Here is a 21,248-nt window from a genome sequence, read left to right as displayed (position 1 = left end):
TTTATTAAAAGACTACGCTGCCGCGGTTTGTCTGCTTAATAGGTTCCCAGGAGGTTGTCCATGCACAGTCAGCGCATTTTCACATGCACACGTGTGTGGCGTGTGAGGCGAGGTGGGTAAAATGAGCTCTTACACAAATGCAGCATTAGTGAAATGGCCGTACACTAAAAACAAGGCACAATGTCCTGGATGACTTGATATCTGCTGGTTCTCCTGTCACCAAATTGTGTGCGCTGACATTGTGTGCTGATATTTCGTCAACTAAATGATCAGAATCAGCAGCAGACAAACCCCGGCTGCTGCAGTTAGATCTGCCCCAGTGTTACTGCCAGTGCTGACGGTGAAAGGTCGACTGGTGCCACTGGTCTGCCTCCACACCGAGACGTTTACAGACAACCAACAAGGTCAGGGTCAAAGGTGGGAGTTAAAAAACCAGCTGACCTCAGACTGAAGACGCTTTAATACAGAGATTCCTCTGCGGTGGCGTTTCTGGTCACGCTGCCTTTTTCTCTGCGTGTGATTTTAGGTACAAGGATGGTGGAGAATCAGAGAAGTGACACAACATCGTCAGCGTGTGTGTTGCCGCTGTCGGCACAGAGGAACAACAAGCTCCAACCATTCCAGGTTTTACACAGAACGACAAGGCAAAACATTCCCACGTTTAACAGGCCAGAGAGAAATGTTAATGTGCAGACAGAAAAATCCCAGCAGAGGTCCCAGTAAAGTTCAGCACTGGTACAACCCACAGACGGCTGAAGTGGGTTTGAAATCTCAGGATCAACACAACCAGAAAAGCAAGAGTTGTGTGCGGTTGTGTGTATAAGCGCTGAATGGGCGACAGCAGCCACACATGCACACAAACAAACACAAATGTTACCGACACCAAACCCCACAGCTGTGCCTGGAAAGTTCACACTCTGTGAGGTAAGTGTCGATCGCCGGGGCTAAATATGCTTTAACGCACATACACAGTTAAATAAGGTGACGGGCCGTGAATCAAAGTCGGGTTTGAAACCCAGACAGAGAACGTGGAGAGATTCAAATGAAAAGGAAAAACTCAAAGGTGCCTTGGACAGTCCAGGGTTTTGTAAGCGGATACGTCCGGTGTTCTGTTGCAGTCTCACGTGATGCAGGAGGCTGACGTACATTCAAACATTCAAACATTCAAACTCTAAAGTGTAAATGACACAAGTAGAGTGATTTTATAAACATAAAAGGAGGAACAGTGGTTTTAATAACTCTTAACAGCGGCTGAGCTGTTGTGACAGAAACTGACTTGTGAGTAACTGTGACATTCAAAGCTGTGACTGTTCATATTATTGTTCTTAGAAATGAGTCACTGCATATTTGTAATATGATTAATTATGTGGAATTGAAATGATAATCTCATGTTTGAGGAAACTGATCATTCAAACTATAATGTGGGAAAATGTTCATTCTCAGGCAAATCACGGGAGGTTGGATAAAAAAATGTTGAATTCTTGTGGCAGAGGATTCAAAGACATTTTAAAAGACGAGTGTTTACTTCAGCTGCTGAGGTGATTTTAATAAAGTCCGTCTGATAAAGAGAAATTCACTAGATCCAGGTTTTTTTTTGGATCTGCACCACACTGATAAATATCTGTCCTCTAAACATGGCAGACTTTTTTTTTTAATCAAGATCCATTAATTGTTCTTTGGGAAATCGAGGAAAATACTTAAAATACGGACAAAACTCACAGTGACAAACTAATTCTGGATCTGCCCCCGGATCTGGATCCACACCTAAATGAGTTTAATGAGTTCCTTCCTAACTGCATAATTATGTCATAATTAAACTGTAAAATATCAATCCTCAACTACACGTTTTTATCCTAAGAGTCTGACACACATTTTAGGAATCATCACAAATTTGTATGAATATATATATGTATATATATATTGGCCAATATATTGGAACCAGACATTTTGTATTGCTTAAAATCCGTATTGGAGTCAGCCGCCAAACATCCATGTTGACCTGGCTCTAGTTTTTAAAATGTGGACTTGGTGGTTTAAAAGCTCAATCCTTAAATGTCAAGTGAAGCCTTGTTGAGAAAGTGACACCAGCAGAGAGCACAGGGAACAGTTCCCTCTCCCCAGACAGCGGATATACAAAGTTACAGAGTTATCATGAGGAGGCTCTTCCCTCCCGCAGCTTCCTGGGACTGCATGAATAAGAAGACTGCTCTATAAGAGAGATGTTTTGCAGTGCAGGGCAGACACACACACACACACACACACACACACACACACACACACACACACACACACACACACACACACACACACACACACACACACACACACACACACACACACACACACACACACACACACACACACACACACACAGCTTTCGACTGTATTGTGAAGAAGCTCAGATTTAGCCCAAAACCCAGCGAGACCTCCACATTCGATCTGCTGCGTTATTCACAAACTGACTTTTTAATCAAGAGCTGAAGCTGGAGCGTGAAGTCTCACTGGCTTTGGGATATTTTGGACTTTGCTGCTAAAAATATTTATTACTTATGGGAGGGAGGGAAGGAGAGGATGCTGGGGGACGACGCGTCTTCACCTCCCCGGTCAAAAAGTACGATAAGACCTACGGCTGCTGCCATGTTGCACCGGTGACTTCATTGGGAGGCAGAGTCGGCACAGTGGCGGTGCGGAGGTCGTTTCACCACATCACATGACTCATTCAAACACGTTGGGCTCGTTCTCTCTGCAGAACCTCGTCCCAGCGTTGAGAGCCTGAGCAGCAGGGGGGGGGGGGCGATCGAGCTGTCAGTAAATAACCAGTGAAATGCAGCGTGATGCATGACACTGCAACGTCAACACTGTACGCCTGATGAGGAGTGGTTTCTTAACGGACCCCTTCTCCTCCTCTGCCCTGAACTAAGAATGAAGTGACTCTGAAGTTGTGTCCCAGTGACCTGGCTGACCTCTGCATTCATCTCTTGTGGGATCAAATGTACTTTTAAATGGGATTAATGAACCCAGTTTGTCTGAGGTTCAGTTAAACAGTAGTTATATTATCATGAGCAGTGGATGAAAATGTTCAATTCAAACTCCACATCATCATATTTCCGTCTCTTACGACACGACACCAGCCTCTTTGGTGCCTAATTACAGATTTGATGATAAGATCCATGATGATATTGATTTAATGATTTATTATGTAACTTTAAGTTTACTCCCAGCTCTGAGCCTCACTTCTTCATAAGTTGTGGGGGGGGGGGGGGGAAACGTGACAAATATATTCTGAGAAGAGCAAAGCATGTGTGTGTGTGTGTGTGTGTGTGTGTGTGTGTGTGTGTGTGTGTGTGTGTGTGTGTGATAGTGAGTGTGAGAGAGAGAGAGAGGGGGAGAGTGTGAGGGTGTGAGCGTGTGTGATAGTGAGAGAGAGAGAGGGAGAGAGAGAGAGAGAGAGAGAGAGAGAGAGAGAGAGAGTATTTTGAGAGCTGTCATCCCGAAAAAGCAACTCTCTCTCTCTCTCTCTCTCTCTCTCTCTCTCTCTCTCTCTTTCTCTCTCACACACACAGTGGCCTCAGCTCTGCACTGCCTCTGTACACCAGACTTCCTACCGACACCAGAACAGCTCTGCCACAAACAACAAACATGTAAACAACAACAACAACAACAACAACAGCTGGTTACTCACTTGCCCAGCTCCTCGTACAGCTGAAACTCGTCTGTAAAACGCGTGCAGGTTGTTGTGGCCATGTCTCTCTCTCTCTGTGTGTCTCTCTGACTCTCTCTGTCTCTCACTCTCTCTCTATCTCTCTCTCACTGTCTGTGTCTCTTTCTGTCTCTCTCTCTATCTGTCTGTCTCTCTGCCTCTCTGACTCTCTCTCTCTCTGTCTCTCTCTATATATATATCTATCTCTCTGACTCTCTCTCTCTCTGACTCTCTCTCTGGTTGAGCTCAGAGGAAAATGAAAAGCCAGAATACAGGAGGTTGTGTTTCAGAGTGAAGCTCCGCCCATCAGCAGGTCTGAGCGGTGAAGAGTGAGAGAGCACGAGGAGGAGGAGGGTGAGTGTCTCTCTCTCTCTCTCTCTCTCTCTCTCTCTCTCTCTCTCTCTCTCTCTCTCTCTCTCTCTCTCTCTCTCTCGACTCGTTATCAAGCTGCGTGACGTCAGTACAGCCAATTCTGGCTATGACTTTCACAATAAAACCCAGTTTTCACATTAAAGAGATGGTTCCACAAAACACTTTTGGAATCCCAGCGGACTCAAACACTCCCCCCCCCCCCCCATCGGCATAGTGGTGAGTAGATAATATTTAATAATATTTGGGTATCCCTTTGAAGCCAAACTAAATTCAAACTAAAACTAAACTCAATTAAACCCTAAGTAAACTAAACTATAACTAAATCAAAACTAAACAATTTTTCCTTCTAGGATAATTGTTACACTAATCCTATAAGAGCCTGTCTGCCCATGTGCACAGAGAGAAATATGACTATGTGACAAATGACCTGAATCCTTGAATCTTGAATTTAATAAAGTTTATATTTCATCACCTTTCAGGCTGAACTCTGTATCGCATCGTCTTCACGTGGTTCTACAGAATGAAAACTACTCAGGGACAAACTTGTACTTTGTTCTGAAGGCGGATGAATCGTCCCTCGTCTCGTCCTGTGCTGCTGAGTTCATCCCACTTGACAAACCGTTTGGAGCCTCGCTGTCTGGCGCCCCCTGGTGGACAGACAGGGACTCGGCAAAGCGCGGTAACGTGCTGGAACACCCCCCCCCCCCCAGCTGTCTTTTCTCCTATTAGGGGCAAATATGAGAGAGCTGGTCGGTGCGTGTTGACAAATCATTTTAGAAAGACATTAATAATTCCAAACCTCACAGCAATAGACTCGGTGTGCAAGGCTGTGAAGAGACATGTATTATTATTATTATTATTATTATTATAAAACGTTTATTTCTGTGTCACTTAACTAAACAAGGCGACAAAGTACATCTCAAATTACATGGGAATAAAACAACACAGAACAAACCGAGACAAAAACAATAATAAAGATAACGTGTTAGAAAATATCCCAAAACAAACTGAATCCATTACAAACTGAAGGCTGATGCAGTCCCATAGGGTCTAGAGCAGACATGGGCAAAGTACGTTTTTAAAATCCGGCCCGCCGAACTTGTCCAAATATTATTATTATTATTAAATTAAATTTTACCTTTCTCCTGTAATGCCCCCATTTCCCCATTAGATGGCGCGCTTTGACCGGGAGTGTGGCGTGTAGGGCTCGAAGGGGCACGTGATCTCGCGATGCATTGTGGGCCGTCGGCGCCATTTTCAGGGTTTGTTTACATTGCTGAGTTAAGATGCGGTGAGAACCTTCTGTGGAAATGAGCGGATCACGGAAACGGAAAGTGGACGGTGAGTGTCGAGTGTTTAACACGGAGTGGACGACCAAATACTTTTTCACTGAAGTCCAATCGAAGGCCGTGTGCCTGATATGCCGAGGAACCGTCGCCGTTTTCAAGGAGTACAACGTCAGCCGTCACTTTGCCACGAAGCATGCTAACTACGCTAGCAAGCGGCGGTCGACGCACGAGCGGGCGGCTGCGGCTCGGAGGCTGGCGGCGAATTTACAGACTCAGCAACAGTTTTTCGAAATAGCGAAGGCTGGCAAAGACTGGCGAAAAGGTCCGTTTGTCACGCAGGACTGTGACTCGCCGTGTGGAACCGTTCGATGGAAATGGAGCCAGCCAATTAAACACAAAGTCCGATTCCTTTGAGTTGTATTCACTAGCACTGGATGTGAGCACGGACACTGCTCAGCTCCTCGTTTTCATCCGAGGCATTGACGACAGTTTTGCGATAACGGAGGAGTTTCTGACCACGGAGTCCCTGGAAGGAGCGACGCGGGGAGAGGACTTGTACAACCGGGTGTCCCAAGCTACCTTGGGGTAAACTCGTCAACGTCACAACGGATGGATCGCCAAATTTAACTGGAACAAATGTCGGGCTGCTGAAACGAAGCCGGGATAAAGTGAAAGAGGAAAACCCTGAGCGGGATCTTGTTTTCCTTCACTGCATCATCCATCAGGAATCCCTGTGCAAGTCTGTACTGCAGCTTAATCATGTCGTGAATCCGGTCGTGAAACTTGTGAACTTGATACGAGCCAGGGGACTTCAGCACCGTCAGTTTGTTGCGTTCCTGGAGGAAACTGATGCGGATCACCAGGACCTGCTGTACCACTCTCGTGTCCGCTCGTTAAGTTTGGGGAAAGTGTTACAACGAGTGTGGGAGCTGAAAGAGGACATCGTCGCATTTCTGGAGTCGATGGGGACATCTGACGAATTCCCCGAGCTAAGCGACAAGACCTGGCTTAGTGACTTTGCGTTTGCTGTGGACATATGTTCACACATGAATGAGCTGAATGTGAGACTGCAGGGGAAAGATCAGTTTGTTCACGACATGTACAGACACGTGAAAGCCTTCAAATCCAAGCTCACTTTGTTCTCCAGACAAGTTGCGAACAAATCTTTCGCTCATTTCCCCACACTTGCCATGCAGGAAGAGGCACCGCGAAACGCAAACAGATACAGCGAATCACTTGAGGACCTGCACGGAGAATTCTGCCGTAGGTTCTCTGATTTCGAAAACATTGAACAGTCACTTCAGCTGGTGTCCTGTCCCCTGTCACAGGACCCTGAAACAGCACCACAGGAGCTGCAGTTGGAACTGATAGATCTCCAGTCTGACTCCGTCCTGAAGGAGAAGTTCAACTCTGTTAAACTGAACGACTTTTATGCTTCACTTAACAGAGACACGTTTCCAAACCTCCGGAGGACTGCACAGAAGATGCTGACTTTGTTTGGCTCGACTTATGTGTGTGTGAGCAGACATTCGGCGTCGTGAACGCCAACAGAGCCCGTCACAGATCAAAGTTAACGGATCAGCACCTCAGATCTATCCTGAGAATTGCCACAACCAAAATAACTCCAGACTTGGATGCACTGGCAAAAATGGGAGATCAACAACACTGTTCCCACTGAAACTGAAAGTGATGATGTGTTGCTGCACAGCCTGCCCTTGTGGCTGCTCTAACCTGTTAATGTAGATAATAAAGAAGTTCAAGTGAGGTCATTGGTTTGGGCGCAGGCCTCAGATGTTTTCATGATGTTTGATCAGTCACGTTACGACATTTTTTTTGTATTCATGTTCGTGCAATTTGTTAAATTGCCTTGCAAATAAATGCTTTGCTACCTGTTAAAGGCCAAATCCTTTCATGTAATGATTTTTACATGTCATTTATATTAGTTCACACAAACACTTCATCCATCTGTTCCTGGCCCGGCCCCTCTGTCAAATTTTAGAACCCATTGTGGCCCGCGAGTCAAAAAGTTTGCCCACCCCTGGTCTAGAGGTCAGGATTCATGGTTTTCACCAGGGCCAGGGTTCAACTCCCGGTATGGGAACAGTATTTGCCAAATATTCAGTTACATAACAGCCATTGATTGACATAGATGCATGGGTGAGTGGTCATCAAGTTGAGGAAAGTGCTGTCTGAATACAGACCATTTAAAACCCACGTCACCCTCCTGACCCCCCTGCTTTAACCACATACCTGAGATACTGATATATGTCAATATTCTGAATGATATTTGCTGCTTGAACTCATTAGGAGCTTGATTTTCCAGCTTCATGAGTCTCATCTTCATCTGCTGTTGTTACATCAACACCATTAAATAGAAAACGGTGAAAATTGCCCATCGAAGTGCACTGGAATTAAAAAAAACATTCAAAACTTATTTCTAGGTTCAGTTAAAACCTTTATTTATTCACAGGAGCTTATGCAACTGGATGCATCACACACACACACACACAAATTCGAGATGCTGGAATAAATGAACATCATCACATCTTCAGAAGAGCACAGGTCGTGTTCATTACTGAAACCGTCACACACGTCATGTCTGCCAAATATTTCTGAATATTTCTATTTTTTAATGTTATCAAACCCTCGTGACAAAGAAATGTAACCGAGGTTTGATATTTTGAAGTTAAACTTTATTTTACATAATTATAAATGACAGGAAAACGAAAATACAAACATAAATATGTAAAATAAAAACTTTTCAAACATAAACGCAGATATGTCTGTGACCGCTTCCTGTCCAGTTCTTCACAGCAGTCGTAATAAATATATATAGATAATTCTATGTGTCCTTTGAATTGTCCTCATGTGTTTGAGTGTCACTGCAGCAGCCGCACAGAGTTGATGTGAAGATGGTACAGGAAGTCAGCGTAGGACGCTCCTCCGTTGGGACTCTTGTCCTCCACCAGGTGGCGCTGCAGAGCCTCCTCGCAGGTGTCCCCTTGCTTCACCACCCACAGCTGAGGCAGAGCAATACAAACACGTCAGTGGCTACAAGCGATGGCATCAACATCAGCACTTTTAAGTTGTAATTCAAGGTCACAGATGTTGGTTGTTGTTGAAACCCTTCAGCTGCAGTTCAGCGTCTCACCTTGCGGGCGCAGGGCACCAGAGAGTTCAGTGTGTCGACGAGGGACCGGACGCTAAGGGACAGAGGGTTTTCCAGAACAGGCAGCTTGGTCTGAGGGAGGAAACACAAACACACAATCAGAGCTGCAGAAACTGATGATTAACAATAGAATTCCTTCTTACTTCACAGAACTGTCCATTGGTGACTTTTACCAGCTTTTTCCTCACCACCAGAAACCAGCATCTACTGATTCTAGTGTAAACTAGTGACTGTAAACTTTAAGCTGTTGCAGTTGATTAGAAGACATTTTTTTGAAATTTTACACTTTCCCTGTGGAAATTTAAGGTAAATCACGTAGACAATGTCAGGTTATGGGTTAGGCTCAGTCACTCACTTCTCCTGAGGACAGGGCGGAGAAGCAGCTGGTGTTAAAGAGCTCGACCAGGGTGCTTGCTGGGACCTGGGTGCCCACCCAGAGCAGCAGAGTGAGGGGTGCGTGGACCAAATACAGACCTCTGGGCTCCAGGCTGAGGGCACGGCAGCGCAGCGCCTGCTCTGGGTTCGGAGGGATGGAGTCCTCAGCTGACAGCGGCTGCAGGAGAGAGGGAAAATGTAACTAAAAATAATCTGACATATTAAACTCAATAACACTGTCAATAAGACGAACTCCTGTGTTGGTCGTACTGACCAGAGGCAGCAGCAGAGGATAGAAGTGAGTGACGGTGCCGCTCGTGTCCAAGGCGAGCACCTGGCAGCGCTGCTGCAGTCGCTGGTGGATGGAGTTTCTCAGGCCCGGCAGCAGCACCTCACTCTTCCTCAAACTATTGATGTAAACGGGAAGAGCTCGCAGATACTGAGGTAGGACCAGCTACAGTGCACAAACACACACACACACAAGAGTACAGAGGGAAAAAGATTTGAATGAACTTATGGAATAGCTTTTTTATACAAACAGGTCAAATTTAAAAAACATTAGAGGTGTAGATCTGAAAATGAAAGTTAAGATTAGTTGCTGTACTTTTCCTTAAATACAAGTGAAAAGCCTCTGGAGGAATTTAAAACTCTGTTGTGTATCTTATCTTTCCTCACCTGTCCAGCCGACACCGAGGCAGAGGAGCAGTGTTTGCGATACGATGCCAGAGCTTCCGTTACCTCGGTCTGAAGCTCCTCCCTCAGCTCCTGTAGAGGGCGCTCCAACACTGCACAGTACACTACACAGACACATCGGGCCACATGTTAATCTACAGTGTTGATTCAAAAAGTGGGACATTTCAAATTCAAACGGGACAAACAGAGAATCACCGTAAAGCTGGATAAAAACGTGTATATGCATTTATTGAGAGCGTTTCAAAACAGATATCCTGATACATTATATTTTTATTCAATATAACAACTACATTATCTAATAATCTACAGTGCAAGGGTCTTACTCTTCTTGCAGTAGAAGGTGAGCAGTGTTTGGGCCTGGAAGTGGCGGAAAGCATCCTGAAGGTGAGGTGAGCATCGCAGGGTCAGAGTGTGAACCCTGGTCCTTCTGTCTCCTGTCCTGGTGCTGTAGGACAAAACAGTCTGGGACACGAGAGGAGGACAGAGGAGGGTTAGGTTTAAAATAGAGATTGAGTCCAAATGAATGGAAGCTCAAACTGTATGATTGAGTGCTTTAGTCTGTGCAGTGTTTTACTAAGGACCAAGAAAAAAAAAAACGTCTGGAAATAGTTTTGGAAATTGTCTACTAATGCAATTAAAGCAACACTATGTAACTTTGTCTGAGCAACAGCGCCCCCTGCAGCCTCACATGAGGATTAGTTCTATTACTTGATGAACATGAACAGTAGCCCACCTGTATGGCTACACCTCTCTTCTCATCCAGACCTCTGGTGTGGGAAAGCTCCACAGCCAGCGTTGTCCACTGGTCGAGAGTTGCCATGACGACCTGGCTAGGGGCAGGTCCAGGGAGAAACAGTCCATAACAGCCGGACACACGTAAATCTGGTGAGACGGGAACAAATGTTTTTTTTTGGTTTTATTTGTAATCTTGGATACAAAGAAACAAACCGACAAATGGAATGATGTGAAAACCACCTCTTCGCTGGAGGGAATCTAAATCTCTCTCACCTTTGCTGACGAACATCCTGAGCTCAGCCTTGTAGCCGGTGTGCGTCTCTGCAATCCTCTTCAGATCCGTGGTGAATCGCTCTCTGTCCAATTCTCCCTGTAGTGAAAAGTCAACAAATAACAGTTTAGAATAGGACACAAACAGCAACTCAGTTTAATGTCACCAAAACAAAGCCACAAACACATCATCCACATTCAAAGTGACGCCAGGAGGACTGTGTGTTGATTCAGTCATGTAATAAGCAGTGGAGGCTCGAGCCAGTGTTTATTTTTACTTAAAAGGAATATAGTGGAAATATTTTAGGACATTTGCTTATTCACTTTCTTGCCAAAACTTGGATTTAGAGCAACTGGTTATCTTTAACCAGTTAAAGTTTAGTTAGTTTTGGACAGGAAGACAGGCGCTGTCCAATGATAATAAAACCCACCTACTAGCACCTCTCAAGTTAATTCTGTAGCTAAGCTAACTAGCTGTAGTCTCAAATTCAGCAGACTGATGTTAGGGGAGTGGTATCAATCTTCTCAACTAACATTTGGCAAAAATAGTGAATTCAAGTTAAACCTGTTCCTTTAACAACTCACTAACTATTAAAAATTACATTTCCTCTTTACTCAACGACAGGAGGAGATGCTGAGCTACCTGGAGGTGACTGTACGTGTGCAGAGCTCCACCGCTGAGATATGGAATGTGCCCTGGCCAGGCCCCGCCCACGTCTTGCTGGGAGAGAACGAAGAGGTGAACGCCGCAGCCCTGACGGACGCACTCCTTGGCCAATGAGACGGACGGCTCTGACGGCTGAAAGATGGACTGAGAGAAACAAACGAGAAGGGAATTAAGATGAATAGAGAGGCTTTGGCTTCACTTTGGGAAGCTGTCGTGTCCTCCCTTTTTACTTTACAGTCTACGGCATAAACATTATACATCATACTGTAGGTGTGTGTGTTGTTTGCACCTTTGGTTTGTTGGAGCCAAAGAACCCTGAGGACGAGCTGGTGTGGCCCATCTCTGTCAGAGAGGCAGTATGGAAGATCAGCAGCTTGCCAGGAGAACTCAGGGCCTAACAAAGAATCAATCAAACAAGTTCTTAATCCACTACATGGACTAAATTACAATGTTTAATTAGAATTAAAACTGTTTCTCCCAAATCATTGAGAGTTTGTAAAATAACGGAGATTAAGGATTCATATGAGCAAAATATGTCTCCTTAAATGTTTTATCTACAGTCACACAGCCACAAAACAACAAAAAAAACATCCAATTACTAGAGACTTGATTAAAGTTCGTGCAGTGATGACCGACCTGCAGTATGGCAAGTCCCGCCCTGACGGGCAGCTCCATGGGAACTCCACTCGAGTCATCGCACTCTGCACTGAACTGAGGAATAAGCTCCAACACACTGTGCACAGACACATACAGATAATGAAACTGCAGGAAGTTTTCATCACTTAAAGGGGACATAGCATGCAAATTCCACTTTGTTAGTGCTTCTACAGGTTAATGTGGGTATCTGGCATGTCTACCAACCCAAAAACTCTGGGGAAAAAACACTCGCGCGTTTTGTTATAGTTCCTCTAAGTCAGAAACGTCATGCTTGAGCGACTCGATTGCGCTTCCTGGGTTTTGTGTCGTAACAAGGAACTGGAAGTCTCCCTACATGGTCTTGGCCCCCCCCCCGTCCCCCCACACTCGTTACTTCCGGGTTTACACCGGAGGCAGCGAGGCTGCGAGGCAGCGCAGCGCCGTTCCCAAGCACGCAGCCGGGCTGTTCACACGGGACGAGCATTTCTCCGCTGGTCAGCCCGCGATTCACTCACATGTGGCATTTGTCTGGATCGTTGGGACCGGGAGGCTGCAGCAGCTGCTCGGGAGCGACCGCTCGCTCTCCCGTGCGTGAGCTGGAATTTGTGTCAGCGCCACACAGCCAGCAGTGTGGAGGACTTCCGCAGTGTTCAGCGCTACTGTAACCCCCGAACCCCGACATTCAACGGGTACAACAACAAGCGGAGAAAGCAGAATCGCGGGCTGACCTTATATATACAGTCTATGGGGCTGACCAGCGCGGAGAAATGCTCGTCCCGTGTGAACAGCCAGGCAGCTGCGCGGTTGAGAACGGCGCTGCGCTGCCTCGCAGCGGTCTTCCACACTGCCAGCTGTGTGGAAGACTTCCGCAGTGTTCAGCTCTACTGTACGCCGGGTTACAGTAGTTACGCCGGGGTACAGTAGTTACGCCGGGTTACAGTAGTTACGCCGGGGTACACCGGACGCGGAAGCGCCGCTGCGAGGCAGCGCAGCGCCGTTCTCCAGCACGCAGCCGCCTGGCTGTTCACACGGGATGAGCATTTCTCCGCTGGTCAGCCCCATAGACTGTATATATAAGGTCAGCCCGCGATTCTGCTTTCTCCGCTTGTTGTTGTACCCGTTGAATGTCGGGGTTCGGGGGTAAATGATGGTCTTCATAGCCCCCCCCACCCCTCTCTTTCTCTCTCTGTCTGTCTGCTTGTGTGCTTGTAGTGGATGGGCAGAGGGGGACATTTAATTATGTGATTGGGAAAATTAAAACTCCAGGACAACAAGGGGAATACAAAGTATGGGATGCATATTTGATAATTTATATCATATAAAATATGTAATTTATATCGTTTAAAATCATGGGGGGAGAGGGGGAGGGGGGAGCTGGCTCATTAGCATTTAAAGGAACAGGCACTCATAACAGGTCACTCTGTGGAGGGCTGTTTTATACAGGGTAAAAAGGAGCTGTTTTATATGATCCTTGTGGTATTTTGACCAAAGTATGTTACAGACATTTCATTAAGACCCCAAGGAACCATATCAACTTGTGGTAAAATGGGCATGCTATGTCCCCTTTAATGTCAAACCAGATCAAAGAGATTCACTGATTTTCAGCAATGAAGCAAAAACATGTTTCGCTCTTTCTCGTTTGTTTGCAGGAAAAAGCATGTACAGTCAACTGCCAATCACCTGTCGATGCTGTGTATACAGTCTTTGAGGGACACCAGAAGCCCGTCGGTCACAGGAAGCTGCAGGTCCTCCGTCTCCATGATGACCAGCATGTGTGGGCGGGACAGGGCGGGGCTGAGGTTGTAGAGGTGGATCCTGCTGTCGTAGGTCATGAGGCCGACGCGGACGTCCGACAAGGAGTCACCGTCCTCACTACACAGACAACACGAAACTTTTAAAGTTATTCCTGTGTACCTTGCATCTTCCACTTCTTCATAGATGTGCTACTGTGCAGTGTGTGTGTGTGTGTGTGTGTGTGTGTGTGTGTGTGTGTGTGTGTGTGTGTGTGTGTGTGTGTGTGTGTGTGTGTGTGTGTATAACAGAGCCACTATGACAGAGTATCAATCTTTGGTTTCTCATTGTTGGGATGACAATATTAGCCTCAGGACAGGGTTAGTTATTATTATCATTGAAGCAGTTACTGAAACTTTGTGTTTGTGTCTCCAGTTCCACCACATGACAGTGATGAGTCTCCCTCAGGGCTTCAGGTCGAACCTGGCTTCTGTTGGAACCATGTATGCATCTCACACAAAAATGCAAACAAACACACAGCTGTGATGGTTGTATCTTCAAACCCACTTCTTCTGTCATCTAATGTGTCGGCCTGATTGTGTCTAGAAATGGAAAGCGACAGGTCGTCTGTGGTCCGCCCTGCACAGCTCCTCCTGTCGCTCCTGTAGTTAAGCCCCAAGCTCCACAGTAAGTCCGCCTGACTGCTTCATCATCTGGGGCTGACCACAACAAAGCCAGACTTACAATTAAATCACAGTCACCTCATGTGTCTTATATTTATTATCTATTTATGTACCTTGATCCTCGTCAACTTTTTTTTTTTTTTTCTTTCCTCAGAGTTTTAACAAGCGGAAATTGATGCTCTCGAAAGTATTTCAGAATGCCAGAGGACGAGAGCAGGCCGTATATCACGAAGCCCCCAAATGCTTTCATGATATTCCGCATGGAACAGAGGCCAAAGGTTGTGTTGCAGCTCAAAACCCCGGACTGCGCGGCTGTCAACAGAGTCATTGGACAGACAGTAGGTGTCTTTGCTGTCGAAGACAACACCTCTAAAAATTTAGAAATTTAGACTAACTATAATTCTTGCTATCTTAACAGTAACTTTTGTTCTTCCTCCAGCACAAATACACTGTGGGTGGTTTCATTGCAGAACCTCACGTCGAACTGTGTGTACTTATGCTTGTGTTTGTGTTGTTGTGTGTCCACAGTGGAGGTCGCTGTCCAAAGAGGAGCAGGACAAATATTACCATCAAGCAGACAATGAGAGGCAGCTCCACTCTCAGCGCTTCCCTGATTGGTCTGCCGGTGACAATTATGTATGTACTGTGCACTCTGCTCACATGCAACTCATACATGTTCATATCATTCTACACTCAAAGATGCAATACAGTGACTGCAGCTGATATCGCATGTCTGACATGTTTGTCTTTGTGTACAGGGCGTAAAGAAGAAGCGGATAAGGAGGAAGGTTCCGGCCATCACTGAAGATTCTTCCATTTAAACTCTCCAGGGAGTGAGAATCATCTGAAGACCTTCAGCTGTGCTGCTTTTATACACTAACTGCTAAAAAACCAAACAATGAAATGATTTCCTCCAGTCTCATTCTGATCCAGGTCACGTTGTTCATCAAGTACACAATCAAAATGAACTTGTGTTTTCTAATGTCTCTCTTTACTTTGACCTGTGGATAAAATTGAAGCATCTTGGAACATTTGCAGTTTGTCGTAACTCAAAACACTGTCATCTTTTGTCACATATATAGAAAACAAATCAATGCAAGAAGGAAAAGAACTACACATTATGCCCTTCATAAAATCTCCATCAGTAGGTGGCAGAGTAAAAAATAACTTTTGGTCCTATAAACCACAACGTCAACAAATGTTTCAAAAGGGCTCAACATGCTGCACTGCAGAAGAAGGAATCAATTCATTTCTGCTTCATGCTTAAGTGTATTGTGCATTTTCAAGTTCATAATTCCTCCAGTACATCGTCCCACAGAAAACCTTTCACTCATCACTGTGTGTGAGTGTGCGTGTGAGACTCAATAAAATCTGTTTAGACACTTTTACTATGGGAATCACTTCCCATTTAATTCAAAAACTAGTCCTCACAAGGTATGAGATTATATATATATAAGATATTATTTAAGGTTTGGGTAAGGAGAAGTCAGAAAAGTGTCCAGGGAAGTGAACAAGTGAATGCAAGCGAGTGTGCGTGTGTGTGAGTTGATGTTTGTGAGCAGACATGCCAGCTCCCCTTCATTTATGAGTATGTGTGTGTGCATATAGCTACAGCAGTGGGAGCATGTTGTACCTGTTCAGAGAGGTGAGCAGCGAGTGGATTTGTTGTGTTACAAACTCCAAATGTCCTCCTCTCAGCGCTGAGGCAGACACATCTATGGCGAGCAGCAGTGCAGCAGGTTCCCCCTGAAATAAAAATACAAATTAGACATAACATGGAAACTTTCCTCATACAATTGCGAACATTTGTTAGTCCTGAGGTATGAGTGAGTATGAAGAACATTGATGGACTTGGAGCTGAGATTCACTCTTCTTCCTTTGTCTCCACTCAACAAAAGGGCTTCATCAGTCATGAGCTGATTATTTTGCTATCACTGAATTACTAAATTGGTTTCAAGAAATCCCATGTGACACAAAATGTTATGTTGTTGGACCAGCAAAACCCTCAGATTATTCAATGCATGATATAATAATCTGACTAATAAATCCAGTCTGACTGTGAAGCTCATATCTCCAGATCCCTTCATCTAATCGGCTTCACACTTCTCATGTGTGTTGTTCAGGGCCAAAGGAAGTGCAGTGTAAGGTTTTGTGCAAATTGGTCGTGTGGTGGGTTCTGTGGACTCGGCCGTATGTTTGAAGTCTGAATGTTCAAGAGCTGGTGATATTGAAACAAAGCTGACAATCAGAGTAGGTGGAACAAACCTTCTGAGAGTGTAGTATCTCGTATGAGCCCACGCTAAGTTCAGGCCTCTTGTCTTTATCCACCCGAGCCCCCTCCACTCCATTGGTGGGCTGGTAGTGTTGCCACGGCACTGACGCACAGGACAGGAGAGAAGAACCCGATTAAAAGGAAGCAACAAGCACAGACAATCAAGTTCGGTGCAGCAGCTCGACCCGATGAAGGTGTGGTGAAGGTGCCGTGCTCCTGACCTGATCTTCGTCTTACCTTCACTGAGTTTACCACAGAAGGGGCAATAAAATCTCTGACCACAGTCCTGCCAACCCATTGCCGGGCACATGGAGGCTCCGCAACAACTACAACCCAGAACACACTCTGGCTCTTTACAAAGCGGGACGGGCTCCTGGAGACGACACAAAAAACACACAAGTAACACACATTTATATCCTCACAGAGACTTTCATTGTAAATGGCAAAAAACTCTATGTTGTGATGTTTCTCTGTTGTATGTCAATGTTGTTATTTTTACTCTGTTGTTAAATAGATTATAAAATGAAAACTGACCTCCCCAGCATTTTGTTTTGAGAGAGGAGTGACCAGAGCTCCCAGCGGCAGGCGACTGAGCAGGGCGGTCTGACCCTCGCAGGGCACACAGTATGAGAGGGAGCGGATGGCAAAGGGACTTGTGTTACCTAGAGACAAGGTCAATAATGATATGACACAACATAACTTATATGTTACTTAAATAAGTTAAGTCATAAAGTTGCATGTTGTTTGAAAACAGTCATTGTGCAAGTTGTACAGACACAGACACAGACACAGACACAGACACAGACTGTGTTGGTCACCTCGGTCTTCTACGATACAGGAAGTAGTTGCCAGAGGAGGAAGTTGAGAAAAAGGCTCTGAGACAAAGACCTTTCCCCCCCACTCTGCCCGGTCCTCTGCAATCACCTTCACCTGGAACACAGGGAGAGAGACGGGGTGGTGGGGGGAGCCTTGTCAATCAAAAGAATACTCATAAACACTACGAGACATTTCCAATTCTGATATATCAACCGGTATTAAGATGCTGTTATCAAACCCTTATGAAGAAGAAATTAAACTGAGGCTTGATATTTTACAGTTTAACAATAAACTTATAAATAAACAAAGAGAATACACAAATAAAAACAAAATATATAGAGTCTGAATTTATTAAATTAAATTAGTTTGAGATAAAATGTAAAAATAAATGCACATCTTTTGTCTATTGATTATTATGTAAAATAAAGTTTTTGTATCGGTGCATATTGACAAACAAACTCAGCTGTGGCTCATATCGGCCAATTTTTTTGTTTTTTATCTCACATGTACTTCCATCTAAAAAATTGCAGCTTTACTCATTAAAGGACTGAACCCTTTACTTCCCATACTCTGTAAAGGCCTGAAAGGAGCCGGACAAGTCAGGACAAGATCTCAAGCGAGCGACAGAAAGAACTTACAGCGTTGGGCAGGAGCTCTGGGTCGAGGCCATAGCGGGACTCTGAGTTAGGAGACTGCAGAGGGAAATACAAAGAGTCATTCTCTAAACTTTACATTTCACTTCTGTGTTGAGTCTAAAGTCTAGAAAGTCCAAGTCACCCTTTAACTACTTTATTACTTTATTTACATAAACAGACTTAGTGCTGAGGCTTAACATAAAATGTCTCAAAAATCAAGAATTGCCACGAACATAATCAGTGGCTACATTAACAGCTTTAAAGTTTGAGCGTGAATCTCCGACTAGAGTTAAAACAATTAACCGATTACTCGTCTATTCAGATTTTCATTCCCCATAGAAACCTGGTTCCACCAATATGAGGATTTGCTGCTATTTAGTTTCACAGCACGATAAACTGAGTGTGTTTGAGCTGTGGACTGAAAAACAAAACACACACATTTGAGAAGGAATGTGCACATCTGTGATGAGCGCTTTTTAAAAATTATTTTGAGACGTTACATTGGCCAAAAGATTCATCAGTTCATTGAGAAACTAATCTGCGGATTAGCTGTATTTTCCTCACCTGCGGAGTGATGTTCCCGTCCTGTACGGCCGCACTGGAGACAAACTCCTTAGTGTTTCCTGAGGAGACAACAGAGGAGTCAGACAATGGAGGACAAAGATGGAGGAAACCTTCAGACATGAGTGTTTAATTGAAAAAGTGGGCCGTGTACGGAGGACATGTTAACGTACCTCTAGATTGTGATGGAAGAGCCCACTGAGGCTGCTGTTGGATGGGAGAGTTGGGCGAAGCAGAAGTGTGGACGTATCCAGCACTGACAGGAGACTCCACATTCTTCTCATACGCAGGCTGCCGTGCACACTGTGGATTCTGGTCTGCACCTTGACCGAATGATGGAGGGCTGATGGGGGTTTGCTGTAGCGATTGAGGTCCATTGAGAGCGACGTGGTGTGAGTATGGAGGATGGAAGGGGGCGGATATTGTTTGGTACGGGCTGTGAGGGGGGTACGCTGACGCCCCCTGGGGGTTGGAGGGCTGCGACCCGTTGTTCATAAGAGGCAGAGAACACGGAGGTATGTTTCTCTCGTGGCTGGCAGCTGGAACCACGTGTGAGACGTGAGCATCAGGGATGTAATGCTGCACACTCAGCTCAGCATTATCAGTGAAGACCATGCTCTGACTGTGGTTTCTGAGGTCGCTCAGGCAGCCGTGGTGGTTCGACACCTGCAGATGGTCATGGCCGGGCCGCTGGTCAGAGGGCGAGCCCAGGCTGAGATGCTGAAAGCTGGGCAAAGGGTTGCAGAGGGGTCCTGGAGGTGAAGCTGCGGACCAGCCGTTCTGCCCCGCCCACTGGTGACCGGGTGTCCGGCTCTGATTGGCTGAGAGGGCATCCATCATCGTCCATAACCATCACGGATAGGTGTGTTTCTCCTCTGAGGCGGGACCTAGCGAAGAAACATCATATTTCAAAATAAAAGTGGTTCCTTCAGATATTTTATCTACCTACAAACCATAAAAACACAAAATGTCATTTTTTAGCTGGGCTCCATCTTTGAGAACTTCTTATCTTGTGACTTTCGCAGTTCGCTCCATCAAACCAACATCAGGTAACGTTAACAACCTGAGAAAGACGCATCATTTTTAAAGCAAATTCTCTAAAATCACTACACCCCTGCTAATAAGTTCAATTGCTAATTTTGGACTCGCTAATTTAAGCTATAGACTGTTTATAAAGATGGACGACAAATCTCAACATTGAAGTTGGAGCTGACTGATGTTGAAGAGCGATTACTTTTTCTTAAAGAACTGCAACGAAGGAAAAGAAAGACGTCGTCCGTGTTCGTTCATTCAACTCAATCCAAAAATGGCGGCGAGTCTACCAAGTGGACGCTAGCAGGTGGACCAATCACAGCTCTTGCCGTCTGCGTTCTGTTTTAGGGGAGGTGTACGTCAGGGTGCGGCGTACGACTCTGCGTAGCGTGCACGTCTACTCGTACACTACGGCGTGGACGCAGAAGCATGAGTTGGGCTTTGTTGACAAGTACAGGGAAGAGGCTGGATTTATGAGCTGTGCCGCAGCCGACCACCAGGTGGCGATCGAGACGCTTTGGCTTCACTTTAGGTTAGCTGTCATGCGTCCATCTTTAAAACCCCCGTTATGCGTGGATGTGAACCCTCGTATTCGCACTGAATGCGCCTGGGTGCGTTAATAATGAATGAATCTGAAGAAAACACGGCTGAGGAGCAGAAGATGAGCCTCGTTACCTTTGCGCATCAACGGAAACTGCGCGTTTTGCGGCATTTGATCGTCTTCATCTCCTCCCTGTCACCGCGTCCTTGTCTTTGCGTTACATCCAAACCCGGACGGGAACTGACTCCCGGTTTGCAGCCGCAGGTTCAGTCGCTGTCATCCATGACACAACGTTAGTTAGCATCATGCTAGCGAGAGTCACGACAAGCGGTTTCCGCTCGGCCTTTCGCAGTAAAAGCACGCGGCACTGCCCTTTCTACGAGACACGGAAGTTGAGGCTACAAAATAAAAGCATAGAAACTGGAGAGGGACCTGGCTGCAGACAAGATGGCCGACTGTCGTCCTCCATAAGCGCCTGCGCACTAGATTAGATATGGCGCCAGAGTAACGCACACATTTATCAAAATATACAAACTTTATTTAATAGGAATCTATTTTCTGTACTCTCTCATTTATACAGTTTTTAATTTGCTAATAAAAAGTTAATTCAACAAGTCTTTTAAAAGTCTTATTAGTTTATGTACTTTTGAAATCAAATTAAATTTCAAACAATATCTTATAAACACAGTATAAACAATATAAATATAGATGATACATACATAGTTAGATGAATTAACTTTAATTCATTACCACCACTAAATCTCAGAGAAAAATATTTAATATTTTTATCCAATACATTTAGAAGCTATTGTTTTAACCTTGAGTCACTCAGATCATTTAATTATAAAATACTTTACTATCTAATATTTCCCATATGTAAGATGAATTTGAATATTGAAAGTAGTTTGAATTAGTTCATCTGATAAGCTACAGTTTATATGTATTAGTAAAGTTGTGAATGGGATTTTGCTGCTATAACTAAGTTTCAGTAAAAATATTTATGATATTCAAGTCATTCAATTCATGGAAGGACATCAGACAAATGATTGAAAACCTCAACTCACCAGTTTT

At 45.0% G+C, this 21,248-nt stretch overlaps 2 protein-coding genes across 25 annotated transcripts in view; both read right to left on the bottom strand.

Moving 5' to 3' along the window:
• The window catches only part of camk2b1 (calcium/calmodulin-dependent protein kinase (CaM kinase) II beta 1), a 61,067-nt gene extending 56,943 nt beyond the window's left edge, over positions 1 to 4,124 (bottom strand). For 8 of the 23 annotated variants that reach the window (XM_034596939.1, XM_034596946.1, XM_034596943.1 and 5 more), the window contains exon 1: positions 3,683 to 4,046. In XM_034596939.1, the coding sequence (XP_034452830.1) occupies positions 3,683 to 3,744 (62 nt within the window). In that variant the 5' untranslated portion in view covers positions 3,745 to 4,046. The other 15 variants (XM_034596955.1, XM_034596953.1, XM_034596957.1 and 12 more) reach the window with 7 other exon arrangements.
• si:dkey-13n15.2 (protein transport protein Sec24C) lies at positions 1,899 to 20,517 on the bottom strand. Of its 2 annotated transcripts, XM_034596936.1 has the most exons (22): positions 20,312 to 20,502; positions 18,778 to 19,491; positions 18,608 to 18,666; positions 18,047 to 18,100; positions 17,411 to 17,522; positions 17,127 to 17,254; positions 16,830 to 16,965; positions 16,586 to 16,695; positions 15,954 to 16,066; positions 13,587 to 13,778; positions 11,907 to 12,003; positions 11,560 to 11,664; positions 11,247 to 11,414; positions 10,607 to 10,703; positions 10,332 to 10,480; positions 9,922 to 10,060; positions 9,581 to 9,702; positions 9,180 to 9,359; positions 8,886 to 9,083; positions 8,513 to 8,602; positions 8,194 to 8,381; positions 1,899 to 1,916 (listed from the first exon to the last, which is right to left on the bottom strand). In XM_034596936.1, exons 2-21 carry the CDS (start codon positions 19,442 to 19,444, stop codon positions 8,241 to 8,243), a joined length of 3,057 nt encoding a protein of 1,018 aa, XP_034452827.1. In that variant the 5' UTR covers positions 19,445 to 19,491; positions 20,312 to 20,502; the 3' UTR covers positions 1,899 to 1,916; positions 8,194 to 8,240. The 2 variants fall into 2 exon arrangements, with proteins under 2 accessions (XP_034452827.1, XP_034452825.1); XM_034596934.1 differs by lacking the exon at positions 1,899 to 1,916 and having other exon boundaries at positions 7,288 to 8,381; positions 20,312 to 20,517.
• Positions 20,518 to 21,248: the final 731 nt, after the last annotated feature.

Source organism: Hippoglossus hippoglossus, chromosome 9 (assembly GCF_009819705.1).
Source record: "Hippoglossus hippoglossus isolate fHipHip1 chromosome 9, fHipHip1.pri, whole genome shotgun sequence".
NCBI lineage: Eukaryota > Metazoa > Chordata > Actinopteri > Pleuronectiformes > Pleuronectidae > Hippoglossus > Hippoglossus hippoglossus.
Note: the sequence above shows the minus strand (reverse complement) of the source record. Positions and strands in the feature narration are given on the sequence as shown.